The following is a 19,802-nucleotide window of genomic DNA, read 5'->3' as shown; positions in this document are numbered from 1 at the left end:
GTCAGGGATTTTGGCTTAGGTGGGCTGAGGTGGTCCCTTCTGCTGCCATCTTACTTTCTCTCCCCTCCCCCCAGGCTGCATGCTGGCGACAGGTTTGCCTCCTGAAGCCTCTGCTGACTCGGCCACAGGATCAAGAGCAGCTGCCACCACCACCACCACTGCTGAGAGCTGCCTCAGCTGCCTCTCCTTGCCCTTCCTTCCCCCCCTCTTCCCCTCTCAAACTCCCAGTCTGCCCCCAGCTTGCTCACCACCTTCCTCAGCTCAGTTTGCTCGACTGCATGGCCCAATGCAGAGCGGCCGCTGCCTTTCCCCGGTTCTTCCTTGGCATCCTGCTTGGGAACCTGGTACCCCAGTCGCTGCCTTTGCTTCTTCACCACGGTGCACTGCATGCACCTCATGCTGGAAGCTTTCAGCGCGATCGCCTCCCCCCCCCCCACCCAAAAAAATCAACAACTTGCTGCCACCAATCATCCAGATTTCCACTTCTATTTTAGGGTTTCTTTTTCTTAATTCTGGGTTCAAAAAAATAGGGGTCATCTTATTACATGTGGGCGTCTTATACACGGAAAAATGCGGCAATTCAGGTTGGCCCAAAGCAACTTTAATTGTTATTGCTGCCCTCATTAGAATAAGCTGCTACTGCTCATTCTTGCCAGAAGCCTTATGACCAATATCAGCCAATGGCTTCCCTCAGCTCTATAAGGTCTTTTTGCCTGTCGCTGTATAACTTTCCCCTTCCTTTTTAAAGCTACCCAAATCCTATGCTTGGTTGTTGTTGTTTTAGCTTATAGTGAGGGGGGAAGAGGGAAAGAGACAGAGGCCCTCACTCCCCACCCCATTGGTGGCAATATTTGTTTTCTTTGCTGCCAGACTTGGACAGGGTGCAATGAGTCATCCTAGATTAATGTTGATAAAACTTCAGGACAACCAGATTCTGCCATGAGCTCAATCTCTAAATCTGGCCGTTCCTGAGCAGGACTGGGTTTACTTCATTATGCTATGTCTAGACCTGACTGTTTCATCACTGGTGTGCCACTAGGGTTTGAAAAAAAAGCTGCCTCCAGCCCCGGGTGATGCCATAAAAATCAGGTGGGTGCCATCCGATGATAAAAGAGAGTCAAAATAATGGATTTTTGAAAAGGGGTAAAAATTATTTCTCCATTGTGTGTGCAGATGTGAATGTTATTTAAGGCAGCAGTCTGTAACTGTTAAAGGGGCTATTATGTTAAAATAAATCTCAGGTAGATAAATTCATAAGAAGAAAGTAAAACGTGCAAGGTAAAAGCCAGGTAGGGGAGGCATGCAAGCAGTCTTTGAATACTTTCAGTAGAGTCATTTTACCTTTCTTTCTGCCTCCAAAACAAATCTGCCATCTATGACCTCTTCATGAGGAAAGCACTTGTATTCAAGAAGCCTACATAACTCTTGTCATTTTAGGATTTAGCATCAATTATTTGATCCACCTACATCTGGAGAGAACTGCATTGGTCTACACTGACCGGCAACAGATTTCTGGTGTTTTAGACACTACCCAGGAGATGCCACACACCAAACCTGGGACTTTTTGCATGCAAAGCAAGTGCTCTAACCCTAAGCTGCAGCCCTTCCCCTTATGCTTCCTTCAAAGACCTTCTCAGACCCCACCTTTTCTACCTACTCCCCCAAGTTCCCATGCTCTAATGGAGAAGTGGCTAACCTCCAGCCATGGGGCCTGAAGACTCCACTAATTTTGGCAGCTGTGGAGCAAAGAAATCAGCGCCAGGGTAGATGGACAATGGTTAAATCTCTTCACCCAGCCCAGGCCCTGTTGAGAATACAGTTGTCCCTTTCCTACTTTCCTATCCCTGATAGGGATGCAAACTATCTGCACAGATCAGGTAAGGAGTGTTATGAAAACTTCCCGCGGGGGCAAGTTGAGAGACTGACCCCCAAGGCGGACGAAGCTTCCGTGCCCTCTGGCTTCTGGAGTCCAGGGGCACAAGGGTAATATGCGATTGTTTCCCAGCTTGAAAAACAACACGCATCAGCCAGTAAGGCTAAAACCTACTTTATTGTAGATAAAGTGCAGAATATATATATATATCTGCGTAGCAGCTCATAATTCAGAGCTGTCTGTAAAAGCGTCTGCATCTCCTGACGCAGAACTGAAAGTAAATTACATCCATACATTACAATGACATCACATGTGTGTGAAGATTAGTGGGACCAGTGGTTCTCCCACAGGGTGAAACATGACCCTTAAGTCTTGTGACCTTGCTGCTACAGCGTTCGCAGCTCGGCATGTTATAATATCACAACAAGGAGGAGGGTGACCTGTATGTGCTATATCTGTTTGCGTGTGTGAATGCAAGAGTGTGTGGTGATTATATGTGGAGTGTTGCCCAAGGGTGAATAACCATTTGGGCAAAAAAAATAAAAAATAGTTAAGTTACAGTTGAACAGAGGTGACTAAAGTCTGTAACCAGACCTAAGTACTAGGTCAGCCCAAGACATTTTACTGTCTAGGGGGAAAGAAAAGACAGTGTCCCCTCCGGTGGTGCCAACTTCTCAAGATGATTGAGAGGGGCCAACACAATATCCTGATATCACACAACATCATGAGGAGCCAGGGGGTGGAGCCAAATGCCACCTGAATTTTGAGGGGGCCTATGGTCTCTTCCTACTCCATGTAAAAATAACTGACCAGACTGGTAGTTGAATCTTACTGGTAGTATGACTATCTTATGCTATCTTAGGAGGTGCAGGGGAGACATTGCGCTGTCTCCAATACCACATCGCTCTTCATGGCTGTCATTTAAATAAAAGTTGCTGGCAATCAGAGTTGGGGGACACAAGGAAAGCGCTGCTGGAGTAGGCCAGTGGCCCATTGAGTCCAGCATTGTGTTCTCACAGTGACCAACCAGAGGCTTATGGGAAAGCGTGGTTTGATCATAATAACACTCTTCCCCATTTGAGAGTCCCAGAAACTGGCATCTAGAGGCATGCCTGTTCTGGCTTCCCATGGGAATCTGGTTGGCCACTGCAAAAACAGCATGTTGGACAGCAAGCCTTTGGCTTGATCCAACAGGGCCCTGATGTTTTCATTCTACACGTAACTGAAATAATAGCTCTATCTCCCCCCATTTACCACCTGCTTCTGCTTTCCTCCCTTTCCTCCACAGCTTCCCCTGTTTCATATTCTAGATACATAAGCCCCTTAAGGCAGGAACTTTTATTCCTCTGTCATAAAGGAATCTAAAATGCATTGTGAGTCCCTGTCTAGTCTCCAGGAATGAAGCTAATGTGTTTCTCAGTATCTTTTTTTTTATTAATGTATGGGTTTTCCACATTTTAATGCCTTTTTATGCTTTGTTACATGTCCTTAAACAGCTCTTCCATTTGCAAGCTAGTAAAAAAGAAGGTAAGAATGTGAAAGAAGCACTTAATCCCAAACTTAAACAGGCTGTTTTCTGTGGGTGTAATCTTAGGCAGCCCTAGTCACTGATCCGTAAGGGTAGTTTTGCAGCAGCATATATATTTGTGTATATATGCAAATTTGTAAGAATTCTGCTTACCATTAACCGTAACCATTAGTAAGAATACTGCTTACCTTTAACAGTAACACTATGTTGCTCATGGCACCACCCCACCACTCCTGCAGACCCAACAGCTGGGTACCACAGCCAGTGGGAGACACAGCAGCTTCTTTCACCAACTGGGGAATTTTGAATTTGGTTTGCCTGCAAACTGATCAATAGCAGATGGATCCAGAGATTGGCACACTCAGGGAGTGGAGCCACAGAGCTGACTGAGTCCCTTGGCTCAGTCATCAGATCTTCCACCCACCCTCCCTGGAGTTGGGCTACCCATCACTGGGGGTAGTGTGCATTTTGACCTTGTCCACAGAATGGACACTCACTGTTTCCCTGGTGGGCATTGGTTGAGGACCATCACTCTCCACCTCCTTCCTGGCAGCTGGACCCACATGGTCGCCAGCTGATGGGGAGCTCCCCCCACCTGGTGCGGCCATGGGGGCATGACTGCCTGGCCAGAGAGCCAGGTTTTCGAAATAGTTTCACCAGTTTAAGTTTGTGGTGTGGATGCTCCTGATGTCCCAATCTGCACAGACAAGAGAAGAATATCTTTAATACCAACCGAGGGGGTTGCAACTGCTACCTTCAATCCTCAAAGAAGATACGAGCTGGATCTTATGAAATGGAGCCTCAATAACCTAGCATTCTCCATTATAGTGCAGCTATCAAATATTCCAAAGTCTTGTCTAAAATGCCTAAGTTTCATTGTTTCTAGCTTGCAACAGACGGCAATGTTTTTCGCAAGCTCCACCTGGGGAATACTTACAGCAGAGGTCATGATTATTTTACCTTCCAAATCATTTATTTGTACCCATCAAGGGTTCCCTGAAAAGCCACGCAGAGCTACTGAAGTGACAGGTAATACCCATTAACCCACGAGTGTAATATTTCACTCTGCTCTTTCTCGGCATCTTTTTAAGGTTTATGACAGCATCTGAAGAGACAGATGGCACGGCGCTAGTATCACTCAAAATGAGAAAGGGAGTACACCAAACTACTAAAGGGTGAATAAATTAGGTTCATGCAAATGTGCCTCACAAAGGCTGCAGTTTAAGGAAAGGAAATGGAGAGGAGAGGAGGCCTCCTGAACAGCAGTGTGCTTGCCAGGTGCTTGCTAGGGAACAGCTCTAGACCAGCGTGCAGATAGACCCAGGTGTCTCCAGCTAGGTCTGGGAGACACTCTGCAGGGCCACTGTCTGTCAGACAAGACTCCGTTGGACAGATCACTGGTGTGACAACTTGGCACAACACAGGTTCCTATGTGCCATTATAAATAATAGACTTAAATCAGACATATGAAGAATTGTGTAGATGTGAGTTTGTGGAAGCACAGAGCACAGGAAGTGACAATGGTTAGGCAAATTAGGACTATAGTGGATGGACAGGAGGTCAGGAGTGAAAGGTAGATCTCAGAGCGAGTTGCTGAGGATCTTTCTCTAAACTACAGAAGAAACAAAAGAGTTGTATTGGTTTGTTTTCCAGCCCCTAAATTCAACTACCAAAACAGGCTTTTGCTCAGGCCTTTGATGGATATTAGCTCCTAAACTAGCTTTTAAGATGTAGTCAACTATGTGAATGGCTGCCACTTTTATTTGCTTGCCTGCTCATGATATTATTGTGCAGAATTATGCTGTTGTAATTGTTCTCAATTTGTTTGTTTTTTGTTTTTCACTTGTGATTAAGACCAGGTTAGAAACATTTAAAATAAATGAATACTACAAATGATCAGATGGATGAAAGTTGCATATTCCTTTTGCAAACTCCCTTGTTTATTTCAACATATACCTTAAAATGTTAAGCCTAGGGTTTTGTTTTGTTTTTAGCTAAGATGTGCCAAAGCAGTTGTTAGTAATTCTGAGGCAACCCGGGGGGGGGGGACAGGGGCACCATTGCTATCCATAGTGTAAATATTTGTATTGAAGATTGTCCTTAATAAAGTTGTGTAGCATTTGATTGTCTCATATGTCCATTTTAACCACCATGGTGGAATGTATTTACCTTTCAAGATTGAAAATGTAATTGGTTAGATTTTGGGGGGGTTGTTTGGATTCGGGTCAGATTGGAAAGGCTGAACTTTGATTAGCTTAATAAGCTTGTCTGTATAACAAAACAAGACCCCAATTTTACTGCACCCCCCCCCCCACAAACACATACAAAGATCTTCTCTATTTGTCTGTGCCATCATATAGGAAACAGCAAACTGTTTCCATAGCCACTCCTCCGATTAGGAATGGGGAACTAATTCAATTCAGTTCACATTTAAAGGTGAACTTGCCAAATTAGCACTTTCGGAAACAATATGCAAACCAACTTACAATGCACATTTCTCTATCTATTGCAACGCAATTCTCCAACCAAGTAATGTGTACAGGGATGTATATACTGGGGTAAAGTGTACATGCATTAGTGAAAATGTCACAAAAATGCATTACATTGAGGAAAATTGCTTTGCAAATAATGTATATTAGGCCAATTTATACCCCCAAAAAAGTATCTATTTACACTAAAAATTCAGATTAATTTTCATAGGAACTTTTTAAAAATAAAAACAACAACCACTGGCTGGTGTGGAACAGTAGAGAACTGAACCAAAAATTTTGGACAACTCAGTTAAAAACAGTTAAAACACTAAAAATATTTTAAAGGATATATAAAAAAAGCAATTTAAAAGAAGAAGCCCTCTCTGCTGAGCAGCAGCAGCAGTCCTTATAAAACCTGGCCCCACCCTGGATCCACCCTGGTGGATAGAGGCAGCAGCAGCAGGGCCCTCAGGCTCTCAGCAGGGTGAATGGCGGCTCCTTTGTCCATCCAACCCTCTAACTCCCAAGGGCAGATCTCAGGTTTCAAAGTGGTAGTTTAATTTTTGTCTTTGGTCTCTGTCTCAACTTGTTCTGAGGGAAGTCTGCCTGTTCCTTGCCAGAATGGAATCCACCCCCCCCCCTGGGCTTGTAGAAGAATGCTGCCTTCTCATCTATAATTTTGAAACCTGTGATTTTAGGATTTATATCAAGAGCTCTTTCTTTTTTATTTCAAGGGAGCTAGTTCCCTACTTGCTTTATATTGAATGCTTTGGATAAATATCTTAGGGCACTTCTTGGTGAGCACTTCGTTGAACATTCACCTTGGTTTTTAGGTAGATTAGATGGCACTGACTGTTTAGTGAGCATTCATTCCAAATTGTCTGCATGGGGGTTAGATGCTGGTGCATCAAAACAGGAGTTGTCCTGTGCTTTCCGGAACAATCCTTTTGGGGAAGCAAGTCTGTTGCTAAAGTTCTCCCAATCGGCTATAACCGTGCAACCTGAATTTGATGGTATGTGATTGAATTCTACCTGAAAATATTGACATTCTGGAAGACTTGTAGCTGAGTAACAAGAAGGGCCAGTCCAAGACATTTGGTGTTTGAGGTGAACCACAAAAATGTGCCCTCCCTCTTCACTGATGCTTTTGGAACTAAACAATACACTATAAATAAATTTAGAGATTGTAGTATTGGGGCATTTCCTTAAACTAAACCATTTTGCTACCAAAAAAATACACAAGTAATCATGAAGGAGGGGACAGACCAGCAACTGAACAAAATACCATCATAGCTATGCTAAATTCGGGGGCTGCTCTCAGTTTGTATAAATGCATAAATCAGAGGGTTTAATGAGAACTGAAAATAAAGACTTCTTAAATTATCTTGCAATATTTTTTTCTCTTTTTGCATTAAATGTTTCTCTCCTCCCCCTTTCCCCCTGACCCTGCTTTCAATTATTCCTAATAGAGACTCAAGGAGCTGAAACAGAGGGAGTTTGCCCGAAATGTAGCTTCCAAATCAAGAAAAGATGAAAGGAAGCAAGAAAAAGCCCTTCAACGCTTACACAAGTTAGCTGAACTGAGAAAAGAAGCTGTGTGGTGAGTGAAAAGTTACTGAAAGGTAAAAAGTACAGGGGAAGGGGGAAGAATATTCCAGATGACATGATGTGGCAGAATGCCCCGTGACTATTAAGATCTCGAACCAGAACAAAGTAGCTATATATTTTCGGCACTCTCTCAACTGTATGTTGCAATCAGATGTGGCACCATGCAAAGAAATAAATGTTTTAACATTACTTTTTCAACAGAGCTAAAATGACAAGTATTCGAGTTAAAAACATGTCCTATATATATTTAATAAATCAGGCTTAGCAGTAGAAAACATTAGGAAACTAGGTCAGTCATTTGAATTTTGACAGGACACCACTGATGAGGAAAGGAATACACTGGCTTGCTACTAGTCTGCGCAATATTGCACAACCCAGTTCAGTTCTGTAGTATTCATTCTGAAATTTGGGTCCTATTCTGCTTTAAACAGTTTATTGATAGCAAATGTCACATTGATCACAATGACCATTCCCCCACATCAAATGGGGGGGTGACATTTGCGTGGTCACACGCAGCCCCCTGGATTCCAGTGTGACTCCTGGTAGTTCGGGCTGGCATCACCTTCCCCCAGGCAGGATACCTGGGGTCTCCACCTACCTTAGTTAACCGCCCAATCCTGCCTGGGGAGGCGCTGCCAGGGGATTGGCCAGGTAAGGGAAGGGACCACCCAGCCCACATTAGGCATGGCCTTTTGGAATTGTTGATGGATTGCGAAGCATCTTTTCAGGTGTAGGTAGTCTTGGTGGCGAGACCGCGAGTTTGCGGTCTCGGGTGGTGGTTTCAGGCCTTCGGTGGAATCCTTTAGTCATCTTCCTATATGGGGGGCATGGGGCAGTGATCCCACACCCTCAGTGCAGCGGCAATACCTGGGTTCCCCATTAAAGGGATTGTGAGGGAGGCATTGGCCATACGCGGAGAGGTTGTCATTGCTCTCTCCCAACAGTGGTGGTGGATGGGGACCGGATTCTCTGCTTGAACATATGTTCTCCAGAGCCAGCCCAATCCCCACACATTTTTGATAACCCTGAAGTTTTCCAGATCCCCGGCTGGGGACTGGGAAGGATAAAGGCCCAATGCCTTAGCCAAGGTCTCCCTACATCTGAATCTTAATAAAGTTGTGGCCAATTTTAATCCCATAGAACGTTGTCTTGTGTCATCATTCCGCTCAGGGGTCACCTGGGGTTTGAGGGACTCTGCCTGTCCATGCAAAGGTTGCTGATTCAGGGACTTCACATACCAGCAACTGAGGAAGTGGAATAATAGAGCTGTAGCCAATGCTGCCATTCTGCTTGTACAATAAGTTCCATTTGCACAACAAGACTTCTGTTTCATCTGCTCTCACTTGCACACATAAAAATGTAAGCAGAGACCTGCTGGATCAGGCCCAAGGCCCATCTAGTCCAGTATCCTGTTCTCACAGTGGCCAACTACAGGAAGATGCCCATAGTGGCACTTTCCAACGCAGGGTTTTGTTTTGATTTGATTTGTTGGGAGGCACAGGGACAGAAGAGGAAGAGGAAGTCCCATTGTGCAAGCAGATATGAACTTAGATTTTTCAAAGTCAAATCACTGGACACTTTAGCCCAATGTTGTCTACTCTGATGGACTACAGGTCTACAGAGTCTCTGGCAGAGATCCATCCAACCACCTGCTACCTGGTGATATTATCGTAGAACTGTAGAGTTGGAAAGTACCCTAAGGGTCATCTAGTCTAAGCCCCTGCAATGCAGGAATATCAGCTAAAGCATCCATGACAGATGGCCATCCAACCTCTGCTTAAAAACCTCTAAGGAAGGAGAGACCACAGCCTCCTGAGGGAGTCTGTCCCACTGTCAAACAGCTCTTACAGAAAGAGGAGGTTCCAGTGATTGAGTCAAATCCTGCAAAGGAATTTGCCCATGTGAAAAAAATCTTCAGGGTCCCAGGGGAAAAGTGGGTGCTACAGTGTGAAGATGCTGATCACTGTAGACTGATGGCAGAGCATCCCTAATTTTCCTAATTTTCTCTCCCCCTGCCCAACCCTCAATCAGTACTGCTGGGAACATGCAGAGTAACAATCAGATGATCTGGTCCAACATTGGGGGGTGTCACACATTTTTATCATTGGTAGCCTCTCTGCATCCTTTATCACTAGTAGCACTCCATCTTTCATCTCATGGAACAATTTGCAAACACCCATATTCTTCTCCCATCTGGGATTGCATGAAGCCATTGTAGACATCGAAATATGTGTAGCAGCAATATAAGGATATGCTGGGTTGGAAGAACAAAGTCAAACATTTTACTGCATTAAGCAACAGCTTCTCGGTGTCAGAAACCATATATACTATGGGAACGGCAAACAGGGGACCTCTTATAGCTGCTGGTGTATGTCACACTTAAAATGTGCAATTCGTGTTACAACTTTTATTGAGGTGTGTTCACACATTCAAACTGCTAATAGCATTCACTTCATCACCACAAATCATTGCTCTTAGCACATTCTAAATTGATTGGCTGCCGTTATGAAGTATTTTCTTGTTGCACTGACAGGCAATTATGCGTGATGACTAAAGTCCTATATCTTCCTTCATTACTGACATTTTTTAAAACAATAAACATGGTTGTTGTTTTTTAGTGGACTTCCAAGTGAAGAGATCTGAATTGCCATGCAAAACTGCTCTGAGATTTACTGCATTGATAAGAATGAACAGCTCTCTAAAAATATAGCCAATAACACACTGTACCTCACGACCAGGGGGAGCACTGACAAAAAATAATCTGTAAGGCTGGAGTATCCAGCAATACATCCTCCAGGTGTTGTCCAGGTGCCATCAGACCCAGACAGCATAGCCAATGGTCAAGGATGATGGGAGTTGTAGTACCGCAACATCTGACTGGAGGTCACCACATTGGCTGACCCTGGTTTAAGAGAAATGTCATTTGACCACTTTTTCAAGAATACAGATCCGAGAACTGAGAAATTGTGTTATCAAGTGTTAGTTGTAATTCCTATGAATTATGTGCCCCCTTTTTAGTCTTTTGACAGTTATCACATCCATTTCACAGGTTGGCAACTGATGCTGAGGTATACTCACAGATACCCAGCTTGCTGAGCAGGGTCCTGAATCTATATTTCCCAAGACCTTTTCCCAAATCCTGCCTGCCAGCCCATAATACTTAATAGCAACTTTTTTCTCTCTCATCAGAACTGACTAATAACCCCCTGAAAATAGTAACTTTTCATATTTCCAATTAATGGGTGACACGACTCATTTCCTTAAGATATCCCTTTAAATCGTCGTCGGCGTCATCACCACCACAATCACCATCCTTGCCCTATGGTTGCATTCAGCACCCCTACTCCCCTCAATTCTGGATTTGAAGAATAACCCATCAGGGATATTTGTAGATAAAGCAATTAATCACAGAAAGGCAAAATGAGTGACCTTCTAGTCTTCTTCCAGACCCAAGACTCTGCAATGAATTGGCTGCAGACCATGAACAATTCAAACTAGAAATAATCTAAGCCCCGTAGGTCACTTGTACAGCTGAAACAGTTTAAATCCCAAAACTCTGATTTAGCATGTTGCTGGTTGGGGGTGTGTGTGTTGTTATTATTTTACCCTTACTCCTCGGGCCTTTGTAACCTTTAAATAACTCACAGCCAGAGGTCCGTATCCAACTCCTCTTGCTGTGCTAATGATCACATTATACCTAATGGTATATTTATTAATGGCGGTGGTTCGGGGAGAGAGGAGGACAATGGATCAGCCTATGTGTATACATATCTGAAATTGCAAGCTGGACCCCTGGGGTACTGTATACATTTAGATACTGCTATAAATGTTTTAGAAATACAGCCAAGAGCTCTACATGCTACATCAGAGAAAATGCAAACCTGTCTGGTATAGGGTAGCTGTGCTCAGAGAGCAACTATTTAAAATGACCATGGGGGGTTCCATACTTATCTTCACTCAACAACCCGTGTGTCAAATAAGATGTGTTTAAAAGTCATTCCAAAATTGCTAGCGCAACATGCATTCCCAAAATGTCATTAAAAACACAGGGGAGGGGGGAGTTGCCGATCAGTGGCAGGGGCCATGCTTTGCATACGCAAAGCTGCAAGCTCCGTTGTAAGCATTTCCGACTAAATGATCAAGGCCAGCAAGACTGTCTTGAGAGGCCCTGGAGAGCTGCTGTCAGTTGGGCTTTCCACCAAATTGCACACAAAGTGAAATTTGAGACAAATGCGGAAGATCTTGTTCAGTCAAAAGATCTGAAGACGTTTCGGGGGAAGCTAAAATAATTCTGGCAGGTGGGATTTTATAGAGTAGGGGAAATTAGTGCCCTGTCCTAGGCATGGTGCTTGGGCTCTCTATAATAAAGTTCTGTGCCATACGATTTCCAAGTGTCCCGATTTCCCAGGGACAGTCCCTGATTTACAAAAGCTTTCCCAGTTTCTGATTTGATCCCATAATGTCCCACTTTTTCTTAGGATGTCCCTGTTTTCATCAAAGAAATGTTGGACAGTATGCTGTACAAATTAAATATTAAAGAGACGTTGACATGTGATTTATACCAAGCCCCCCCCCCCCAAACCCCTATACATACACACATCCAGAAAGGAGACTTGAGGAACAGAATAGGTTAAAGGTTCTGTTTCTTAAAATGTTAACAGACTGGAAGATATGCATTCCAAGCAAACAAGTCAACCCAATCAAACAAATTCAGATTTAACTGAAGAATCTGAAGAAGTGTGCATGCACACGAAAGCTCATACCGAAAACAAACTTATTTGGTCTCTAAGGTGCTACTGGAGGGAATTTCTTTATTTTTTATTTTGTTTCAACTACGGCAGACCAACACGGCTACCTACCTGTAATCAGATTTAACAGAAAGGTGAGGACTTTGCCAAACTCTGATAGGTAAATCCTCACCCACTCCACCCCCTCTGGACATGAGGTGCAGCCTTGCACTGTTGCTCCCCAGCTAAGGTCAGTGAATAAAAGACTCCCTCCTCATCAGAAAAACCTTGCGTATGGTCCCCACAAGTGCACCCATACCCCACTGTGTAGTATTCACCTGTGTGTGTACTCCTTCAAGCCCTCCAGGCACAATGTAGCAGCTGGTCCCTGAAGGGTGTCCCTAGCCCAGTACTGCTTCCATAAACCTAGGGTTTGCACCCAGCTTTCTTATCTACCCAGACTCAATGCCATACTGGCAAGAAAGCCACACCTCTCCGTGAATGCCAATCAAATTTACTCAACAGTGTGAAGGGGGGGGGGGAAGAGGCCTTAACAAAAAAAAAATCCTACTCAGCTCTGGGTGATTAGCCTATAATGCCAATATTGCATAAAGGGTACCAATGGGCAAACAGGAGGGGGTCTGGAGGAGCAGCCACTTTAAAAACCCCTTCCAGACCACCTCCTATTTGCCCACTGATACCATGTGACCAAGCCCCTCTTGCATTTCTTTCTTGAAGGGAAGGGTGGGAGCAAACATGCCCTGCGGAATTGCCAAACTGATGTTTACCAAAATATACATGCTTGTGAGACGATAAATCCCTAGTGTTATGATTCACAGCTGATGCATGCAATACGGATTTTCATAAATATGCAGGATGGGATTCGCTTAAGAAACCCCATCAGGAAAGCCCTGTGCAAGGACTTCTGCTTGAGCCATGGGGTTCCCCTGTCCCTCAAAGAAGGACTTGATGGGTTGTCAGGAGAACCCACAGAACAATGGGGAGGAAGGAGAGAGGGGACTGTTCCATCGGGCAAGTTGAAATACTTGCAAAGACAGAATGTTTGCAAGAGAGCAACATTGAATTCCACCTTTATTGATCAGTGGGGAGAGGGCATAGCTGTCAACTTTTCCCTTTTCTTGCGAGGAATCCTATTCGCAATAAGGGAATTTCCCTTAAAAAAAGTAAAAAGTTGACAGCTATGGGAGAGGGTGCTTATATGTAAATTAGGTCTGGTTCATTCACACATTCAACTGTAGCATGTAGGTGTCATGTTCACTGAGAAATAGGTAAAAGTCCCAGGTTCACACACATTCCTTTCACTGAACCTTCACCAAACATGAACTCCCACTCCTGTAAAGTACTGGTTTCCATTTCCCCAACCACAATGGACATATACCATTAATTTGGTGTACTTGCGTGTAGGGCTTTGTTCATGCTGAAGGTTCTCCTCACGGTGGTGGAAGACATTCCAGTCCAAGGCTGGCAGGGGTGGGCCAGTGCGTGTGTGAACCAGACCAAAAATTGCCATTACGTTTCTCCTAAAGAGAAATTCAAGACAAATTTTGTCATTCCAGCATAATGGTGTGGAAGACCCATAGAAAACTTCCAGCTGCAGTTCTGTCCTTGTTACTTTCAAATAATTGTCTAGTTCAGTGGTCTAGATGTCCTCCTGACTTTTTTTTTTTTTTGTAAGAGAGTAAGAACAGAAGGGAGCTGGAGAATAAATGACCAGAAAGAGACATGGTGTCTTTTTCTCTCCCCCTTTGTTATTTTCTTTTTCTTTTTCTTTTTTCTTTTTTGTTTCCATAGAATAGAACCACATCAGGCCATTGGCATCTGAATATGTGCTCATTTCCTCCCAGGACACAGAGCAGTTATATTGAATGAGAATGGGTGGGAAACCTGGATTATTATTTTTTTGTTAGTTAGTTTTGCATACTTCACAGCATGGGAAGAGTCCTAAGACCTATCTATTAATACATTTCTTCCATTTTTTAACCGGAGTGTTAATTAGAACCATAGAACTGTAAATTTGGAAGGGGCCCTGAGGATCATCTTGTGCAACCTCATGAATATGCAGCTGTCCTATATGGGGATCGAACCTGCAGCCTTGGTGTTATCAGCACACTCTAACCAACTGAGCTTATCTAGTCCATGCATTGGCAAAGGGCCTTCTGCCAACTCCAGAGACCACTGCCTGGGTTCATCCTCCTCCTCCCTCCTGTTGTTGCCTCCCCTCTCCAGCAAGCAGTGAAAGAAGGAGCAGTGGCTTTCAATCTCTCTTTGGGCAGCTGGACATAGTGAGCCCTAAGAAAGGCAAGCAAATGGAGGAAGCAGCAAGAGAACAAAAGGCGGACTCGGGGAAAGGTAGCTCCCACTTATGACATCTAGACCAGGTTCTTCCAAGACACTTGAGCAGTGATGGAGGAAGGGGGCAGTCCGCACCAAGTGCCATCTCTAAGGGGGTGACAAGAAGGCACCCTGCGAGGGGCTCGCCACTGCCATCGTGCCACCGTCGCTGTGTGCGGAGGAGCCTCCGCTCGCAGCTGCAGCGGTGGTGGAGGGATCCCACCGCCATCCGTACGGCGCTCGAGCAGAGCCGCCGGGAAACTGCCCAGCAGCGCATGCATGCACATAGTACGTGCAGTGCATGCTACATATGGCACATGTGCATGCATCATCAGGTGGTTTGCCCTGCCCCCGACATCCTGCACTGGGTGCCGGTTACCCTTCCTTCGCCCCTGCACTTGAGCAGACATTGATGGTGTTATAAACCAAATAGAAGCCTATTTGGGCATTAAGCAATATATTAATGATAATGATGGTGGTGACATACAACCCTCTGTAACAATTGGAGCTCACGGGACCCACAGGACAGTTTTGCAGTCAGCACCTGTGCACAGAATTGCCTTCAGCTCCCAGGAAATGACAAATGCATGCATATCTTTTGCCTGTAAAATGTCAGGATTGTGCTGTTTTTGGAAAGTGGCGTTGTTACTGCACTGCTAGCTTTGCATTCCAAATGCTTCTGAACTGCATTTACAGAAAGTGTGTTCTTGTTTTCTTTCAGTGCTCCAGGGAGTGGCCCTATGTTCAGATCCACGACAGTTACAGTCCGAGATAATTGCAACGAAATCCCTCCACGTGCCCTCATGGACTCTACTAAAAAGGAGCAAGAATTCAACTTTGCATTATTGCGCAGCTCAAAGACAGCTGACAATGTTACATCTGTGGCTTCTTTCTCACCTGAAAATGCAAATAACAGCAAGCCAGACATTAACAAGCCTGGGGATCAAACGCAGGGGCTCCATGGACATAAAGTGGGGTTCTCTTTTGCATTTCCTAAGAAAGCAGCAGTCAAGCTGGAATCATCGGCCGCTGCCTTCTATGAATACAATGATGAAACTTCGTCTGAACATGGGCTTAGCAGAAGAAGCCGGTTTGTTCCTGGACCTTGCAACCTTCAGGTTTCACTGAATGAAGAAATATCTCTGTGTTCTGAGGAGAAACCCAATTCTATTGTTCCACTAATGGAAAAGCATGCTGGCGAATCTCTCCAAGTACAGGAACCACCAGATGAACCACCCACTGAGGGAAACATGATAAAGGAGGTCATGGAATTAAGATCTCCTGCCTCTCATTTGAAAGAACCTGGGCCTGGTGATTCAGAGGGCTTTTCTGTTAATGCGGATTCAGCTGCCTCGCCAGATGAAACATCATCCAAAGTTGCCCTTGGGAACAAAGCCCTCCCTGCAGAAAGTAATAGTGATGAGCCCAATGGAAATAAATGCACAGGTCTCCCTGTGAATGAAGACTGTTTATCACAGCAGGATATCCAGGGGAAAAATGATCAGAACCTGAGCAGCGATTCACCAGCCGCTGAAGTTGAAATTAAAAAATGCTCATCGGATGGACTGATGCCAGCAAATTCTGAGGGGGAAACTGTAGCTTTTCCTTGTAAACAAAATTCACAAAAAAGACCTTGTGAGCCATTTGTTCCTGTGCTTAACAAACATGGATCAACCATTCTTCAGTGGCCATCAGAAATGTTAATTTACACAAACACAGAGCCAGTCATTTCATACAGTTGTAATCCATTATGTTTTGACTTTAGGTCATCAAGATCAAATGAATGCCTCGAGAAAAATAAACCTCAATCAAACCATGATTTGAGTTTAGACTGTCCAGATAAATCTCTTTTAGCAAATGTTGATTGTGCATCTCACATTAACAACACACATCCATACAATGATGAGAAATTAAATATGACGGATGCTTCAGTGGCAGAGGTTTGTAGCCCCAATAAAAAACAAGATGACCTAAGCCTAGATACTTTGTGGATGATTGGAGAAAATGAAAAATGCCATAATTCCCCAAAATGTATACATGAAAGCTCATCAGTCAATGAACAGCGAAACAAAGCTTGGATAAAAAGAACACATGAAAAGTGGTTTCACAAAAACAGGAAGAGGAAAAGAAGAAGAAAGCTATGCCATCACCATTATGAGGAGGAAATTACTGAGGCAGATATTAAAATTTCTCCCTTACCCGAACAGCAAAATAACTGTGCTGATGTTGATAAACATCCAAAACTTCATAATGCTTTGGAACAAGGCGCTGGTGAAAATGGAATGGGAGATTCAGTTGTGGAACTCTTTCAGCAGACATCTGAAACTTTCCAGGTTGAGAACAATGACTGTGGTGGAACATCCACACAGGTCCATGGAAACCAAAGTCTACATCCCACTTGCAACACAAAAGACAATAGGGAATTTTACATTAACTCTAACCAAGTGTGGAGAAGGAGTAAATCAATTTCTCACAGACAATCAAATAAACCAGGTTCAAGTTCTGGAAGATGCAACTCAGTTCATTCTGGAGCATTTTGTAGTTGGAGAATCAGAAGATGTAGCAGTAGCCCAGACCATAAACATTTAGGCCATTTTTCTGAAGAAAAATGTGTGAATCAATCACTGCCCACAAAGAGAGCCTATCAGTCACTCACAGAAGAGCCAGAAAGGTCCCATAGGAAACGGAGACATCATATGTATTCTTGTTCATCAGATGAAAGTTCAAATGCACTGACCTGTTTCTCAGAAGAGAATCTGAGGCAAACATGTAACTTTGCAGCACCTTGTAAACCTAAACGGAAACGAAGGAGAAAGAGAGCAAGAACTCAACATGCATTTAGAGAGAGGGCACCAAGAAGGAATGTAATTGTTGAGTCTCCTAAAAGGGTATGCACAGTCAATAATTCCCTCAAACTATTTACTGAAGAAAACACAGAGCAAACAAAAACACCTTCCATCACAGATGATGCAAATGGCAATATGGAACAAACAATCCAGTCAGTAGAAAGTCAAACAGCTCCACAATCCGAACATTTACTTTCATTAGAAAATAGCAAAGGTTCGAACTCTTCCAGTACAGAGAAAACTACCTCTCTGGAGGAATCTACATTTTCTTCTTCTGTTACCGAACACAGTGTTCCACCAATGGTAAAACCCCAAAACATGCTAGAAGGAGAAAAACCTGAAAACCTAAGTGTTCCTGAAATGCAAGTTCCTAATAAAGTGCCCAGTCTTGAAAGAAACTTTGATCAGCCTCCTCCTAAAGCATATCTGTGTCATTATGAAGTGGCTGAGGCTATGCCCCAAGAGAAACTCAACCCATCAGTCAACGAGTGGCTACGGTATAACCCAGGTATATTTAATGCACCTCCCCCTTTGCCCTTTAAAGAAGCACATATGAACAGTCACACATTTTTAACCACAGAGCAAATTCTTGCCCCCTTCACCTTGCCCGAACACACATTGCTTTTGCCCCCGGAAAGCCACGACAAGTTCAAAGATCTGCAATGCGAGGCCTACCACCAGATCTTCCAGCAAAACATGCTCGCTAGTAAGATGAAGCTGACCTTTCCTCCAGCTGCAGTCCAACCTTCCAATGCCCCTCTGCAGCCCTTGCCTTTGCAGCAGCCTCTGTGCTCTACCTCGGTCACCACAATCCACCACACGGTTTTGCAACAGCATGCAGCAGCAGCCGCAGCAGCTGCGGCTGCTGCAGCAAGTACATTTAAGGTCCTTCAGCCTCACCAACAGTTTCTTTCCCAAGTCCCGGCTCTTTCACGGACACCCTTACCTCATCTGTCAGTCGGGCCAAGACTTTGCCCTGCAAGTCACACAGCCATTGTTGGCCCACCCCAACTGCCCCTTATTCCAGCTTCAGTTCTCCACCCAAGCCATTTGGCATTTCCCCCATTGCCCCACACACTGTTCCCCTCACTCCTGTCACCACATCCTGCTGTCATTCCTTTGCAGCCACTATTCTAGGGCTCATGAGGAACAGTCAAACTAGAAGGACAAGTCTTTGATTGAAGATACACCAACACTGTTCATCAGAACCATGGACAGATCACTCTACCAATAGACCGAGCTTAAGAGGTTGCAAGAACCTTCTGATATAGAAGAATTTGCTATTGGTCTAAAAATGCAAATATTTATATGTAAAGTGCAGATTCATAATAAAATTAAAGCACTGAATATTCTAATATTAATACAAACCATCTATGTATAGATATACATATACACATATATATATGTACGTATGTATGAAGATCATGTCTTAAAAATATACTAACATGTATATAAAATATATTTATAGTACTGTAAGTTATGTTGTAAAGTATGCTCCTGGTTGTTTTTTTTAATTATATTTGTGTATTCGCACCTAAGTAATGTTTAGACAAAGCTGATGCACTATGTTTTGTACAACATCCCTTATAACCATAAATATAGTGAGAACTCTCTCTTGCAATAATTTTCTTTGTTACAGATTTAACTATCTTTTTTTAAGAAAACAAAAATCACACATTGTGAGCCTCATAGATGGTTGCTTTCTGCCATTTAAATGGTAAACTCTTCTGTGTTTGGGTAACCAACTTTCCCTTAGCCTTCTGTGATTTATTATCATGGCTCAGAGGCTAAAACCTAGAGGGGAACAATCTTACTGAGAGGATGACAAAGGGTAATAGATCTGATTGTATTAGCAGCTTGATGCTGCGGAGACAAATATTGCTCATTTGCAGAGTGTGCTGGCACTCTCCTTTGTTTTTGTTTTTTTAAAGCATTCAGAGGGAAAGCAAGCACAAGGGACTGCTTCCACAACACACTTCGAACAGCCAGCAGCTCCTGTGGTCTGCAGGCGTCCTCTGAATTGTCTGGCTGTCTAAAACACACTGGCAAAGCTCAGTCAGCCTGAGTGGAGATCAAGTAGCTCAGCAGAACCTGGGCTGAAGGAACTACTGGTGTCGCTGTTCATCCCAGCATCAGAAACAGTATCACTGACTACCACATGCACTGTCAGGTTATAACAGACATATTGATGGCTATGAGCATCAAAGGAGATGCTGCCAAGAGGAAAATCTTAAGTATTTTCACTCCTCCCTTACTGTGGGAGCAGGATCACTGCATTATGACTTTCCCTGCCAACCAAGGACACAGAGTGGTTAAATTAACCATCCAATTATGGCGAGTCACTGGGTTATTCCATGTTATTCCTAAATGTTACAGTGGTGGGTGACTTGTACAGCC

At 43.9% G+C, this 19,802-nt stretch overlaps 1 protein-coding gene across 1 annotated transcript in view; it reads left to right on the top strand.

The window, feature by feature from the left end:
• Positions 1 to 19,335, top strand: part of ZNF804A (zinc finger protein 804A) — a 190,733-nt gene extending 171,398 nt beyond the window's left edge. Inside the window, exons 3-4 of the mRNA XM_033166796.1 lie at positions 7,342 to 7,472; positions 15,281 to 19,335. Coding sequence (XP_033022687.1) covers positions 7,342 to 7,472; positions 15,281 to 18,542 — 3,393 coding nt within the window. The 3' untranslated portion in view covers positions 18,543 to 19,335. The remainder of the gene's footprint in view (positions 1 to 7,341; positions 7,473 to 15,280) is intronic.
• Positions 19,336 to 19,802: the final 467 nt, after the last annotated feature.

This window comes from Lacerta agilis, chromosome 1 (genome assembly GCF_009819535.1).
Source record: "Lacerta agilis isolate rLacAgi1 chromosome 1, rLacAgi1.pri, whole genome shotgun sequence".
Classification (NCBI taxonomy): Eukaryota; Metazoa; Chordata; class Lepidosauria; order Squamata; family Lacertidae; genus Lacerta; species Lacerta agilis.
The sequence above is the reverse complement of the archived record's forward strand: the minus strand, read 5'-3'. Positions and strand labels throughout refer to the sequence as shown.